Genomic DNA, 15163 nt, shown 5'->3' with positions numbered 1-15163 from the left:
ATGCTGCAGTTCGTTACCATTCACTCAGAGCCATCCTCCTGTCATAGACACGGATGGAGCCATCACCGAGCCCTGCCACGATCAATGAGCGGTGAGAGTCACACGACAGGCTGGTCACACAGCTGTCAGCTCCTGTGGGGATATCCTAGGGACAAAGCACACACACAAACCAGGCTGAAAGCATAAAGCGCCTCCTAAATCCACAGCCCAAAACAGGAAATATTGAGTACATCTACACGGCAATAAGAAACCCGTGGCACCGAATCTCAGGGCCCAGGTCAAATGACTTGGGCTTGCGGGACTCAGGCTGCAGGGCTAAAAATTGCAGCATAGACGTTTGGGCTCAGGCTGGCGCCCAGGCTCTGAGACCCACCCCCCTCAAAGGGTCTCAGAGCCTAGGCTCCAGCCTGCACCTGAATGTCTACACTGCAATTTTTAGCCCTGCAGCCCGAGCCCCATTAGCCTGAGTCAGCTGACCTGAGCCAACCATGGCCATGCTGCGGGTCTTTTATTGCAGTGTAGCTGTCCCCATTAGCTACCTTCAAAAGGGCCTTCTGCTGGACCCAGGCTCACCTACGTGTTTCAAGGAATCTCCCCTCTCCTTTACCCTGATCACAAGCCAATTTAAACTGTGATTTTCACACATTCTCCCTCCCCTGTAAGGTTATTAACCCTACAGTTCTGCACTCACCTGGGGGCAGAAGTGAACCTCCAGCTGGGACAAAAGCAATATGTCTACACAGCATTTCAGAAGGAGCCTCCAAGCTCAGGACTTGGGCTAGCGGGGTTTCCACTGGTGCTTTAAAAGCAGCTGTGTAGACAGCACTTTGAAGTTATGGCTTGGGCTGGAGCTCAGGCTCTGAAGCCTAGGGAAGCGGGTGGACTTCAGAACCAGAGTAACAACTTCAAAGAGCTGTCACACCCCTATTTTTAGAGCACTCGCGCAAGCCCTGCTAACTCAAAGTCTGCAAATCCGGGTGAAGAGGCTCGCTCCAAAACGCTGTGTACACATACCCAGGGATGGCTAGCTTTCTGCCAGGCTGTTGTCAAGGCAATTACAGAAATCTGTAAGTGGTGAGTATGGGGTCACTGAATCAGGACTGTCCCTGCAGCCTGAATGAGTCGCTCCCTCAATCCTCAGAGCTCAGCCTCGGCAGCGAGACACACACGTGGGTTTCCTTTGTGGCAGCACAACAAGCTCTGTTCAAAGATCAGCTTTTGGGAATAATTAAACTTTACACACCAAAATAAAGGAGAAAGTCCATTTCAGAAAGGAAGAATCGTTGTTATTCTCCTCCTAAAAACACCTAATTAGTTAAGATAAATATTCACAAGGAATTCTTTCCATAAACATCTTCAGCTTCTGTTGGTTGTAAATGCTGCTAGAAAGGCAAGGTGGATAATAAAACCTCGGTTAAAAAAGCAGGAGGAGATGAGCCACTGAAGAGACACACACTCGCTGAAAATAAATAGCTTGCAGCTAAGTCAGACGTAAAAAAGAAACCAAACCTACATGAAAAGGGGAGAGAGAGCACGTTATTGGCAGAAGCATCTACTTAAACTCCTGTTAAAGGAACGGACCTGCAGAGTATAACTCTGTGCACCAAACCAAAACACAAATATTGCAAGGCAGTTTAAACGTGCCTCTGAGAAAGGAATAAACTTCCAGAGTACTGAAAAGCAGTAGGACACTTGATCTGATCAAAGAATAGATCTGTTAAGTGGGAGACATTTCCATGCATCAACCCAAAATCTATTTCCTGGAAGAGCAGATACTTTGGCAATGGAGAGCAACTAGAAGTAACAAACCTATTAAGAAAAGCTTTGGTACAACAGGAGGCCTTTTCATTTCACAGGTTTCTACTTTATACCATAATATATACCATGCGAGCACTTCATCTGCCATTAGTTCTGAAACCCTCTTCGTCCTCTGGAAAGAATAAAATCATCTTGCCAGAAAACGTCTCCCATTAGTCATAATTAGAGTCATTCTGGGTAATAGCCATTCTGGTTGGTCATTTCCATTTTTACTTTATCAGTGTTTTGCCTCTATCTTACACCTCTCATCAGTGGATCTCAAAACCCTTTAAAACCTCGCTGTAAGGCTGGGAATTATTACTCCCATTTTACAGATGGATAAGTTAAGACATCATGTCATTAAGTGACTTGCTGTTTACAGTGTTGTTGTGGAAATGTTGGTGCCAGGATATTACAGAGAAAAGGCAGAATTTAAATTTCAATTTGAGTGCGAATATCTAATGATTTCTTGTCTCATTAAGTGACTTGTGTACGGTAACACAGTGCAACAGTGCCAAGCCAACCCTAGAACCCAGCAGTCCTCTCTCCCACTTCCCTGCACTAGGATAAAAGAGTTTGTACTTTTGGGGTATCAGCAGAAGCCAGAGACTGCATACCTTTTTAAAAGTATTGATCTGGAGAATAAGAATTTAAAGCACCAGGATGATATTGGTGGAAATACACCCTACACTATTATTCTAATGCTGTAGCTTTGCCCTCTTTATCTGCTACAAACAAAAGAATCAGTCAGAATAATAGGTATACAACCGTGAAGAAGAATTAAACAGCTAAAACGGAGCAACATTTTCAAGCGAGGGTAACAACTGAATAGGTACTTTGGAATTGCATTAGCTAATTTCACACCTGAATCCTGGTTTTGTTCCTGTGCGCATTCACCTTCTCTAGCTGTCATTTGCAGCCTTTGCTGAATTAACTGTTTGCTGGAGACACCTAACTTTGGGGGCTGTTTTTACACTGTTATTCTAACTCCATAAGATCCACGATTGGATTTTATTCTCTGTGGCAGGAACATGCAGCTGGTGTGGAAAGAAAGTACTTGCTCCGCCGCTATATGCAACGTGCCCCCAAAGGTATTCTTGCAGTGGTTCAAAGGGTGGGAAGGCATCTTTATTAGCTCTCCGTGCCGAATCTCAGCTTTGTGGAGTGACTAAGTGAGGAAGTTTTGATCATCAGGATCTCAACAAAACCAATTTGCACACTTAGAAAAAAAAAAAGAAATCGAATGCTTTTAGATACTCTCAATACAATCATTAACGATTCTAATTTAAAATATTTTCACCCTACTGATTTCTGATTTACACAGATAAAATAATATTTGAAAGTAATTAAGATTAGCATAGGCCTAATTATGCTGCATTGCAGGGTCAGAAGTGTCATAATTAATGTTCATCGAGAGGTAATTAATTTCTAAAACCTTTGGAGACTAGTCTTCATTTCCCCCTGCATGGTGACTTTATTCTTGCAGATCTGCTGCTTCTCCTTACACTACCTAAACAGCATTTTAATTAGAAAAGGAGTACTTGTGGCACCTTAGAGACTAACAAATTTATTTGAGCATAAGCTTTTGTGAGCTACAGCTCACTTCATCGGATGCATTCACTGGAATGCATCGGATGAAGTGAGCTGTAGCTCACGCAAGCTTATGCTCAAATAAATTGGTTAAGTCTCTAAGGTGCCACAAATCCTCCTTTTCTTTTTGCAAATACAGACTAACACGGCTGCTACTCTGAAACCTAGCATTTTAATTGGATCACAGTTGACATGCAAGCTGACAGTTTTTGTCCTCATTTATTTTAAATGGAAATATATGTGCTTTGGTGCAGGAGCATTTTAAAGGTGGGAAGCATTTGATTGTTATGAAAGTAATGGTAAGAGCTTGGAGTCCTGAAGGGCAGAGCCCCATAAATCTGAAAGGAAACTGTCTAAGACCGTGGTTCTCAACCTTCCCAGACTAACTGCACCCCTTTCAGGTCTGATTTGTCTTGTGTACCCCAAGCTTCACCTCACTTAAAAACTCTCCGGCTGCTCAGCTCTGACAACAGAAGTAAGAATGGCAATACCATCCCATGACACCCTTCCGAGCTGCTGCTGGCGGCGGTGCTGCCTTCAGACCCGGGCAGCTGGAGAGCGGTGGCTGCTGGCCCGAGTGTTCATGGTGTTTGCGGTGCAACAGGACTATTTTTGAAACCCTGCTCCCGTCATGCCCCGCAATACTCACTCCCAAGCACTCCCACATTGATTGCTGGATTTTTATCCCTCTCCTGCTGTTATGGCAGTGGGTCTTGCAGGGCCTGCGGGATCCCAGCCCTGCTGCAGGGCTCTAGCACCTGTTGTAAAACTAGGCAAATAAAATGAGTTGACGTGCCCCCTGGAAGACCTCTGCATACCCCCCGTGGTACACATATCGCTGGCTGAGAACCACTGGCCTAAGAGATGGCTGGTGCTGCGCAGCCACTTGCAGAAGCAATGGGCGCTTTCAATGCTTTATAGTCTGTGGCCACACAGTCCTGGGCCAGATTCTGATCTCAGCCATACCGGTGTGAGATCAGATAATGTCTCATATAGATGTCATCCTAAGCATTCCAGCCCTGGTTCAGGAAAGCCCTGATAAATTGGAGAGGGTTCAGAGAAGAGCCACGAGAATGATTAAAGGATTAGAAAACCTGCCTTACACTGACAAACTCAAAGAGCTCAATCTATTTGGCTTAAAGAGAAGGTTAAGGGGTGATTTGATTACAGTCTATAAGTATCTACATGGAAAACAAATATTTAATAATAGGCTCTTTAATCTAGCAGAGAAAGGGATCTCATGATTCAATGGCTGGAAATTGAAGCCAGAAAAATTCAGACTGAAAATAAGGTGTAACGGTGAAAATAAATAACCAATGGAACTACTCACCAAGAGTCCTGGTGGATTCTCTATTGCTGACAAATTTTTAAATCAAGACTGGATATTTTTATAAAAAATATTTATTTTGGGGACATTCTGTGGCCTGTGTTACACAGGAGTTCAGACTAGATCAGTGGTTCTCAAACTGTGGGTTGGGACCCCGTTTTAACGGGGTCACCAAGGGCTGGTATTAGCCTTGCTGGGGCCCAGGGCTGAAGTCTGAGCCCCACTGCCTGGGACTCTGGGCCCCACTGCCCTGAGTGTGGAGGCAGCTCAGGTTAGAGGCCCCCGCCTGGGGCTGAAGCCCTTGGGATTTGGATTTGGCTCCCCCCCCGCCGCCAAGAGTGGTGGGGCTCTGACTTTGGCCCTGGCCCCCCGCCTGGCATCGTGTAGCATTTTTGTTGTCAGAAGGGGGTTGTGGTGCAAAGAAGTTTGACAGGTTTCAGAGGAACAGCCGTGTTAGTCTGTATTCGCAAAAAGAAAAGGAGTACTTGTGGCACCTTAGAGACTAACCAATTTATTTGAGCATGAGCTTTCGTGAGCTATATCTTGCATCTGATGAAGTGAGCTGTAGCTCACGAAAGCTCATGCTCAAATAAATTGGTTAGTCTCTAAGGTGCCACAAGTCCTCCTTTTCTTTTTTTAAAGAAGTTTGAGAAGCCCTGGAATAGATGATCAAAGTGGTCCCTTCTGGCCTTGGAATCTATGAAAGTGCTTCAATGCATGCTTACTGAATAAGGATGCTTTCCTGAATTGGGCCTTAGAGGGCAGGTGGGAAGGAAAATGGACAGTGTTTTAGCGATTAGCCCTGTATAATTGCAAGAGAATTCTAGGAGCTGAAGCTACCAAGTCTGAGGGGCACCTCACCCTCTCCATCACTGCACTTTACCCTCTCAAGGTGTTCTATAGCAGGACGATGCTGTAACAGGGAGACTGTACCAGACACCTGACCTCCCGTTCGTGACTGCCTGGCCCCCCCCTCTCCCAATGCAATTGCACAACATTCAGCAGAGCTACAGCAGCTTCCTACAGGGACAAGCACTGTAGCGTTAGGAAAGTATTAGAGTATTTTTAGCTGTCTCGTAATGGGATTTTGCAGCTGAAAAGGAGGAGAGCCAGCATCATGTGACAAGTCTGCTCGCCGGAGACCACAGTTTGAGAACCTCTGAACGGTGTTTGTTAAATTGCTGTATGGTAGGTGTCCTGGAAATACGCTCCCTGGGGCCTAATTCCAGGGTGTCAGCTAGGAGATCTGTAAGCTCCAGTAGCAGCGAAAGGGTGAAAGGGGCAAACATGCAGCTGTTACCTGTACTTTCATTTCTCGATCTGTGTCCCAGATCCGGATAATCCGCACATCTCCTGATGTCATGAGAAGCCCAGTCTCTTGTTCCCAGTCCACCACCATCCCTGCTCCTGAGAAAAAACACAGGACATGGAAATTATTCTTCATATAAACACAGACAGAGCTTGACAGAGCCAAAGACCAAGTTTTGTGATCTGACGCTTTTTAGTATAGCTAGGAAAATCTTAAAATCACACACACACACTCACTCAAAATTGGGCCAAACCAGCTGTTCCTGAGTTCTAAGTGACATCCCTCACTCACTGGACTAGGCGTGCAATAGAAGACACTGCTCCCCCCTTGAGCTGGAAGAGGAATCTCTCTGCTCAGCAAAGTTCCCTTCTGGCAGACACTCCAAAAGGTCCACATGGCCTCTACAGGAAAATGGAACCAGCCCTCTGCAGGACAATGGAGCCATACATTATTCATCACCCTATAAAAAGACTAGGCTAAAGAGTGTCTTGAGTAGACTGGATTGGCGTGAGTTAGGGCACCCAGCAGGGTGACGGCGCTGCTTTCAAAGGACTATGGAATCTATGGATTGCCATAATTTCTTATCCCCACTCATATCGAAATATTGCATGTGATTAAGAGGACATGTTTTTACACACGGAATGGTGAAGCTGTGGAAGTTGCTGCTGCAGGATATTGAGTTAAATAGCTCAGTAAGACTCAAAAAAAGTGACGTGTATGGATACGGAAAACATTCTGCAGTTACACTACATAGAATACATGTATAAGGGCTCTCAATCCTCATGCTCCAGGGCAAAAACTGATTGCCAGCAGGGGTCTAGAAGAAATTTCCTCCCATGGTACTGGAGCATTACAAGGGCTTTACCTTACCCTGAAGCATCTGATACAGACCCCTGCTACAGACACGTTGGCCGACTATATGAACCAGTGATCTTTGCTGTGGCAAAGAATGGCAATTTCTATTCAACAAATTACTGTCTTTCACCCCTTCTCCCATTGATAGGATTAAGTGGTAAAAGCCATAGAGAGAGTCAACAGTGCGTAAGTACACAACATACGAATGGCAGAGAAAGGTAGCTACTTTGGACTTGGGAAATAGCAGGCTCTGCAAACTCCTAATTGGTAGGGTAATTTCCAAGGAAGAATTCCCGTACATTTAATTAGAATGGTCTTCTTTACACTAGCTACAAGCTGCCTGCACAGTGCCTAAACATTCTGCTTTGAGCAGAGAGCTATATACCAATTATCTTTTGCTTCCTCTGCTGGGAGACTGACTGACCCTGGATCTGTGGGTTTCTCAGAGAGATTTCTATGCATATGAACATACAGAAATGAAAAAAAAAATCCCAGGGCAAGGAAACCTGAAATGAATTTCATTGCACAGATGTTTGCATTCTCTTACATGCACAAGTTCTCTTTTATACAAACCAAGATAGAATCTAGTGTCTCCTCTTTTCACAAGCAGCTTTGCACTGGTGCTCTCATAGTACAGATTAGAACATGGTGCCAAATGCAAGGTGGAAGAGTCACAAGAGTCAGACACTAACCCTGTAATAGATTAGGATTGCGGCCTCATTTTTCTTGTTTCCATCAGGACCTTTTGTGAAAGATTCTAACGCTAGAAAGATCCCAAAGAAACACACAGAGGTGCCTTCTCAAAAAGGGATTCAGTGGGTTTTTTTCTGATCTTGCTCTTCAAAATTAGCACTAGCAGGAATTTAAATACCTTGCAATGCTTTGGTTGCCATTTGAGGCGCACTGACACCATTTAGCAAAGCAAACATCCTAACTGCCACCACAAGGAAAGAGGTTAGGCTGCCACAATTGGACAGGGCATGAAGCACAGAAATGGAAGCACCTTAATGAATAGTAAGTCTGCTTTGAGGACAATGGGATTACAGTGTTTTGTGCAGATGCAGACCTAATTTGCTACCTACTTCCCCTCCTGGAAAAGCACAACCGAGCCCTCTCCTGATCCCACCTTGTACTGCAGGATCAGAAGACAGTGACATTGATGGTCTCATCTTATTACATGAAATTCAGGACCCACAGTTAAGCTGACAGTTCATATCTTTATCTTGTGAGTCAAACTGACTGTTACTTTGGATTGCCCAGACACTCTGAGGGCTGCTAGACATCCCAAGCAAGGCAGTGGTTTAGCTTATAAGCACCTCCAAAGTGTTTTCATTTGTCATCTTGTTTATGGTCCATGACAAGATAAACCTGGCAGGCCTGAGATGGATACGGCCATTACATCACTGATGGAGTTAAGTAGGCAAGGCTCTGTTTGGCAGTTTTAAAGCTCCCAAATTTCCATTCATGTTCCCCAGTTTGAAGACAATTATCTTCTTCAGTTTGGTCAGCAGCAATAATCCCTAAACCAACTGGAACCTGCAGATTTTCCTCCACTGGGAGGGATAAGGAGAACATGAGTCGTAGGGTTTTGGCTGGTATTGTTGGTGCCAATGATTAATAAGCTTGTTCTGGGGTAGCCATGGGAAATTTGTTCCTTTCATCGTCACTGGGATCTTCAGGAGGGTAAGGGGAAAATTTTGTTTCTTACAAAGGTGGAGGTTTCTCATCAGGAGAGATTTTACAAGTTGGAAAGAGCAAGAAGTCGCACCAAGGAATCGTGCTGTGAGAGATTCCACTTCTGGAAAGGAAGAGGGATGGAAATTTAATTTTGAAGAGGATGCTTCACATATGTAGGAGTCCCCTCCAGCTAGGGAACACATGGAGAGACTGCATCTTGCAGAAGGGACTTCCCTTTCTTCAGCACCCAACAAAACTAAAGTTCAAACTGGGGAAAGGTGTGTAGGAGTGGATGGACTGACTTACAGGTCATAGATTCTAAGGCCAGAGGAAACATGATCATCTAGTTTGAACTCCTGTACAACACAGGACAGAGAACGTCCCTAAAATAATTCCTAGAGCAGATGTCAGAAAAACATCCAATCTTCATTTAAAAATGGTCAGCGATGGAAGATTCACCACAGCCCATGGTAAATTGTTCCAATGGTTACTTATCCTCCCTGTTAAAAAATTAAATCTTATTTCCAGTCTGAATTTGTCTAGCTTCAGCTTCCAGCCATTGGATATACCTTTCTCAGCCCGTTATCAAATATTTGTTCCCCAGGTAGGTACTTATAGACTGTAATCAAGTCACCCCTTAACTTTCTCTTTGTTAAACTAAATAGATTGAGTTCCTTGCATCTACCACTATAAGGCAGGCTTTCGAATCCTTTAATCATTCTCGTGGCTCTTCTCTGAGGTCTCTCCAATTTATCAACATCCCCCTTGAATTGCGGGCTCCAGAACTGGACACAGGATTTCAGCAGCAGTCACAACAGTGCCCAATACAGAGGTGAAACAGCCTCTCCGCTCCTACTCGAGAGTCTCCTGTTTATGTACCCCAGGGTCACACTGTTTCTTTTGGTCACAGTATCACACTGGGAGCTCACATTCAGCTGATTATCCACCATGACCCCACATCTTTTTCAGCCACTGTTTCCCAGGATAGAGTCCTCCAGCCTGTCAGTATGGCCTGCAGTCTTCGTTCCCAGATGTATAAATTGACATTTAACAGTCTTAAAAAAACCCATAGTTTGTACCCAGTGTACCAAAAGATCTAGATCACTTTCAATCGGAGACCTGTCCTCTTCATTATTTTCCACTCCCCCAATTTTTGTGCGTCATCTGCAAGCTCCATCAATGATGATTTTATGTTTTCTTCCAGGTCATTGATAAAGATATTAAATAGCACAGGGCCAAGAACCGATCCCTGCAGGACCCCGCTGGTAACACGCCACTCCATGACGATTCCCTATTTAAAGTGACATTTTGAGACCCCCCAGCTAGGCAGTTTTTAATCCATTTAATGTGGCCAACACCCAAATGCATGGTCCTATGGGTGTGCACTCTACCCTCCCCCTATCTACTAATGCTTTGTTGGGCTCCATCATTGTAGTCTCTGAGCACCTCTGTTTCCGGAGACTGGACGGGCTGCATCTCAGATTTCAATAGCCACAGCTTTAATGACCTTCTCTCTAGCGTGCCCTTCTTAGGAACCTTCCTCGACAAAATGTGAAATACAATTTTGACCTCATCTGACACACTTTGCTCCAAGGGGGGCCCTGTGGTTCTCATATTACCCCAAACAACCCATGCATGAGAGAGAAAAAATTTGTGGCGTTCTCCTTAATGAGAGACTTTGAATACCCCACAACCTGCAAGCTGTTCAACCTCTCGCCACCAGCGGCTGCACGTGTGCTGAATTCCAGGCATGAATGACATCCCAGGAAACCTCAGCTTTCAGCCTCAATGGGCTGCAGCAGATGACAAGAGCAACTGGTGAGAAACAAGAGGCTTATAAGATACTTTTTCAAATCCTTTTGATGAGATGTGCTATAAGGAACAAATAACTATGTGACTAGAAAACTCCAAAGAAGAAGCTTAGCTTGTGTTGAAAAAGAGCAAAAGAACTGGCAACTTCTCATATAAATCTAAATTATTCACAAGTATGGAAAAGAGAAGGCTTCTTTTGCCTGTGAAATATTAATCACAAGGTATCTCCACAATGCACACTGTGAAGTTACTCCTACATGTTATCAATTATAGGGCAAGTTTATGTTTATTAAAGCAGGCAGAGGTTTTTAGTGTTTCGGGAATGGAAACCTGGTACATTATTGGCTCAGGTTAACATCTTAAATTCCTGGCACCATTGGTATGAAAAACAGAAGTGGGGGCTGGTCTATACTACTGCTTAAGTCAATGTAACTTATGTTGCTCGGGGATGTGAAAACGACACCTTCCTGAGTGACAATAAGTTACATCGCCTTAAAGCGGTGTCCACACCGCACGGTGCCAGCAGGAGATGCTCTCCCATCGGCATAGCGCATCTTCACCAGACACGCTACAGCAGTGCAGCTGCACCGATATGGCACAGTAGTGTGGCCTTGCTCTGGCACTCAGTGTTCACTAATGTTTCCTTTTTAAATTAAAAGGGACCCATCTCCAGGATGTTAGGGCTTACAGTGTGTAAGCTCTACCAGCTGTGCTTTGGCCTACAGGTTCGAGCATGTTGGGCAATCACTCTGCTAAGCCTGTGCTTTGCTCCAGTCAGAAGGCAGCATATTGAAAGAGTACACGACTCCTTCACTCTAAGTGAGCCATAGAGATGGATTCTCTCATACGGATTTCCCCACATTACTGCCTGCTCACCAGCATGGGGCAGACAAAGCAGGGAATGGTGCGATACACCGGCACTCATAGGGAAATCTGGTAACTGAATCTATGGAATTTTTAAAAACCTGTCAATTTTAGGGCCACGAACCTGGACAGTACAGCTCCTTTAAGAACATCATTTCTTGAGACCACATCTTTCCTGCATTCTTGGATGATAAAACACATTGTCTTCCACAACTCAAGAAAACAATTTTGAAAGGGGTTTTAGGTAACATAAGGGCTAGCAGTTCCACATGATGTGAAAAGATATATAGGCAATGCATATCAACAACCGATCTTGAAGCTGTAACTTTCTATGGCTGTTCCCTGCAGGATTCCCCCTGAAAATCAGATATATATCTCAACGGGACAGTTCCCTGTATAAATTTCAATAAATAACCCTGGCGTTGAAAGCAGATTCATTCCAAGTGTGTGCACTTATTTTTATCATCGCTGGAATGTGGCCAACCTGTACTTGGTATTTTGATGACTTTGCAAATGCCTGTATGGACCACAATACAAAAGCATCTCAGAGACACCCTGCTGATCTTTGGAACAGGGGTCCTCCCGGGTGAGCAATGAGGTGTATCTCCATTTTAATGTCAAAGAAGCAGTGGGAGGACTGCATTACCTCATTCTTCATTCATTCCTAAAATGTATATTTAAGTGCCACTCTTTCCATGCCAAGCACTTCCTCCAGTGACACAAGAAGAAAAGGAAGAGTATCTGTGACTCTGGGAATTTAATTTAAAACACCCAAAACCCTTGTCCTGAAGTAGCAGCTTCTCCAATTACTTTATTTCCATAAAGGAAGTGTCCTTACCGAAGGTGCTTCTCTCTATTTCTCCACCCTCAAAGGAACAACTACTAACCCTCAAGAAAGATTTGGGGTTTCACTTTTACCTTCGTCTTCCCATGCTGGCCCTCTCTGACTTTGATCTCAGCACCTGGTCCCTGTTGGCCAGCTCTGTATTAGGGTTGGCAGTCTTTCTGCTGCAGCCTTCTCCCACAGCACAGCTGACAAACTTCTGTACACGTCTTCTTGGAATCCAACACCCCCTCCCCTGGCTGCTAACTTTAACACCTTGAGATCTCAATTGCTGCATCTCCCCTTTAGCCCCCACCTCTCTTATCTAGGTTGCTTACTTACTGCCAGGGAAAGTGTCAGTTTTATTAAAAGGCAGAGTGGAGACCTTGAGAGGCCAAGCTCCTGTTCTTTCAGGATATGATATTTGAAATTTTTCATTTTGTTTTGGGAGTCCTGGGGAAAGCAGTGGGGGGGGGGGGGAACTGATGGGAGGGAGTGAGCTGGTGAGCACGTGCTGTTTTCTCTTCCCTGGGATGAGAAGAATAAAGCCATTCTTGAGGTATGAGCGAACGCACGTATTTTGTATCTGAATCAACAAACCCCACAGATCCAACTAAGGTGGAAAGTGGGTGGAGGGGAGACAGAAAAGGTTTCCCACTCCAGCCTTCTCTCCACATACACAGAGCCGCAAGGCTAGAAAATCAAGAGTATGCTCAAGTTTATAGGCTTTCAAGGATTTATACAATCCCTTCTGAGTTTATTTCATCCCCACCATTTGATTTTGATGCCTGGACTTTGTCTGCTCACCTGTGAATACTCTCAAAGGAAATCCCCTTTCCTCACTCTCACAACCTGAGCTCACGGTGGCACATGGAGAGAGGTGATGTGTGGAAACGTCAATACTGACTGTAGAGTGTTATTCAAAGGAACTCCCTTGTGTACCTCCTCTTAACCAGAAGCCTTCTGCCTCTCTAGGGTGTGCTGAACTAAAAAATAACTAATTGGGTTTTAAATTTCTGAGCCATTCTATGCCATTCCTATTTTGGAATAACACAGGCTTGCATGGAAATAACAAAAGATGTGAATTAAAATCCATTTAGTTATTTTGGTGCAACTTTGTTCTCTTTCCACACAAGCATTTTAAGGAGGCTCCAGGGCCAATCTAGACACAAACAAGAAGCTGTGGCCTCGTGCCCCCTAGGTAGTTACTTAGCACCTTTGCTGCTGCTGGGCTTTCATTATTTTTATTTATGTTATTGTAGTGCCTAAAAGCCCCATTCGTGGACCAGGATCCTATTGTGCTAAGCGATGTACAGAGAACAAAAAGATGGTCCCTGTGTGATGCTGCCAAACCAGGTGCCAGCACTTGCCAAGGCTTTAGGCCTCAGCCAGGCACAGACAAATTCCTTGCTGTAAAGCAGTGTTTCACCAGTGCGTTGGGGCTTGTCTACACTTACTGCACTGCAGCGCTTAGTGAAGACACTACCTATGCCAGTGGGAGAGCTTCTCCCGTCGGTGTAGGTACTCCACCTCCCTGAGAGGCAGGAACTATGCTGGTGGGAGAAGCCCTCCCCTGAGCAATAAAGTCATTCCAATGTAAGTTAGTAGCATAGAGCAGGGCTTGGTATGGTTAAGATGGGTACTGAACTTATAATAATGTGTTTAGACTTTATGAAATGCTTGTAAGTTGCTGCATGCAATAATCTCACTTACAATATCTTTATCACATGCTATAAAGTAATATTTAAGTTTTTGCTTTATAATTGTAAAAAGTGTTTGCCCTGAAATGGTCAGCCAGTCAGAAGGGATCATCTCTTGCCCATCAGGAAGGACTATCAAAACTAAATGGGCCACTGTGGAACATCACAATACAAAGACTATTTCGGGGGGAGGGATAGCTCAGTGGTTTGAGCATTGGCCTGCTAAACCCAGGGTTGTGAGTTCAATCCTTGAGGGTGCCATTTAGGGATCTGGGGCAAAAATTGGGGATTGGTCCTGCTTTGAGCAGGGGGTTGGACTAGATGACCTCCTGAGGTCCCTTCCAACCCTGATATTCTACGATTCTATGACTTTTCTAATTGTCCCAGCACAGGCTATGTGCAAAAGGGCTCAGACCATCCTGAATTCTGAAAGAAGGAAATAAAGATAGTGAACAAGAACATTTTTCATCTCTTTGCTGTTTGGACTCTCACATGGCTGGAGCTAGGAAAGAGAAGCAGAGATCCTCAGGGTCAACCTCTGTTAGCCCTAAAAGACATTTAGTACTGATAGATTACTACAACTCTGCCACCTTTTAAAACCATAGACTGCAACTCATTTGTGTTTATATGGTTTTCTGCTTTAAGCTGTAAATAACTAATTTCTTTTTCCTAGTTAAATAAAGCCTTAGTTAGTTTAAGATACGACTGACAAGTGTTGTCCTTGGTGTGAGATCTGACCTGGGGTAAGTGCCTGATCTCTTGGGACTGAGAGTAACCTGAAACTTTTGTGATCTTTGGTTTATGGCAACCACCTATCACTTAGCCCAGCTTGTCCAGGTGGCCAGATAGACTGGAATGCCCAAGGGGACTGTCTGTGACTCTATGATAAGACTGTTGCGGTGCTTCAGGAGTTCACATTTGTTAACGAGTTGGTGAAATTAATTATAGAATGTCCAACCAGCGTGAGGTGTCTTCCCTGCCTTTTGACAGTCTGCCATAAGGTTGGCACTGCTGTCATGAACCACTCTTGACACTGTGCCACCTGGCACAGAACAATCTAAGTACCCCACTTGTGGCCCATGAAGTCAATGGAATGTAAGGATGCCCCTAGGGCGTTAGCAGAACATGTGCTTTTGACATGGCGTATCTGGATTGTTTGGCCATCAGACAAATGGTTAAACTTGTACATTTTGGAGAACTCCTTCCACAACAGAGATAGGGGAAAGGGAAATCCCTGCTACATTTTCCATTAGGAGAATGCCTGGGAACGAAATATTTGTGCTTGTTTTTATTGATTCACAGCTATTTCTGCGCTCTGGACAGAGTGCTGCTTGCATAGCATTGGCAGTATTGATCCTGCGTGGGAGTGTCTGGCATTTCCTTAAGCTGATGCCCAGTTATTGAACAGG

The 15163-nt window shown here is 44.5% G+C and overlaps 1 protein-coding gene across 3 annotated transcripts in view; it reads right to left on the bottom strand.

Moving 5' to 3' along the window:
* The window catches only part of RPTOR (regulatory associated protein of MTOR complex 1), a 314905-nt gene that overhangs the window by 9696 nt on the left and 290046 nt on the right, over positions 1-15163 (bottom strand). For all 3 annotated transcript variants that reach the window (XM_048818846.2, XM_048818851.2, XM_048818847.2), the window contains 2 exons: positions 6015-6121; positions 18-145 (listed from right to left, as the gene is read on the bottom strand). In XM_048818846.2, the coding sequence (XP_048674803.1) occupies positions 18-145; positions 6015-6121 (235 nt within the window). The remainder of the gene's footprint in view (positions 1-17; positions 146-6014; positions 6122-15163) is intronic.

This window comes from Caretta caretta, chromosome 14, assembly GCF_965140235.1.
Source record: "Caretta caretta isolate rCarCar2 chromosome 14, rCarCar1.hap1, whole genome shotgun sequence".
NCBI lineage: Eukaryota > Metazoa > Chordata > Testudines > Cheloniidae > Caretta > Caretta caretta.
The sequence above is the reverse complement of the archived record's forward strand: the minus strand, read 5'-3'. Positions and strand labels throughout refer to the sequence as shown.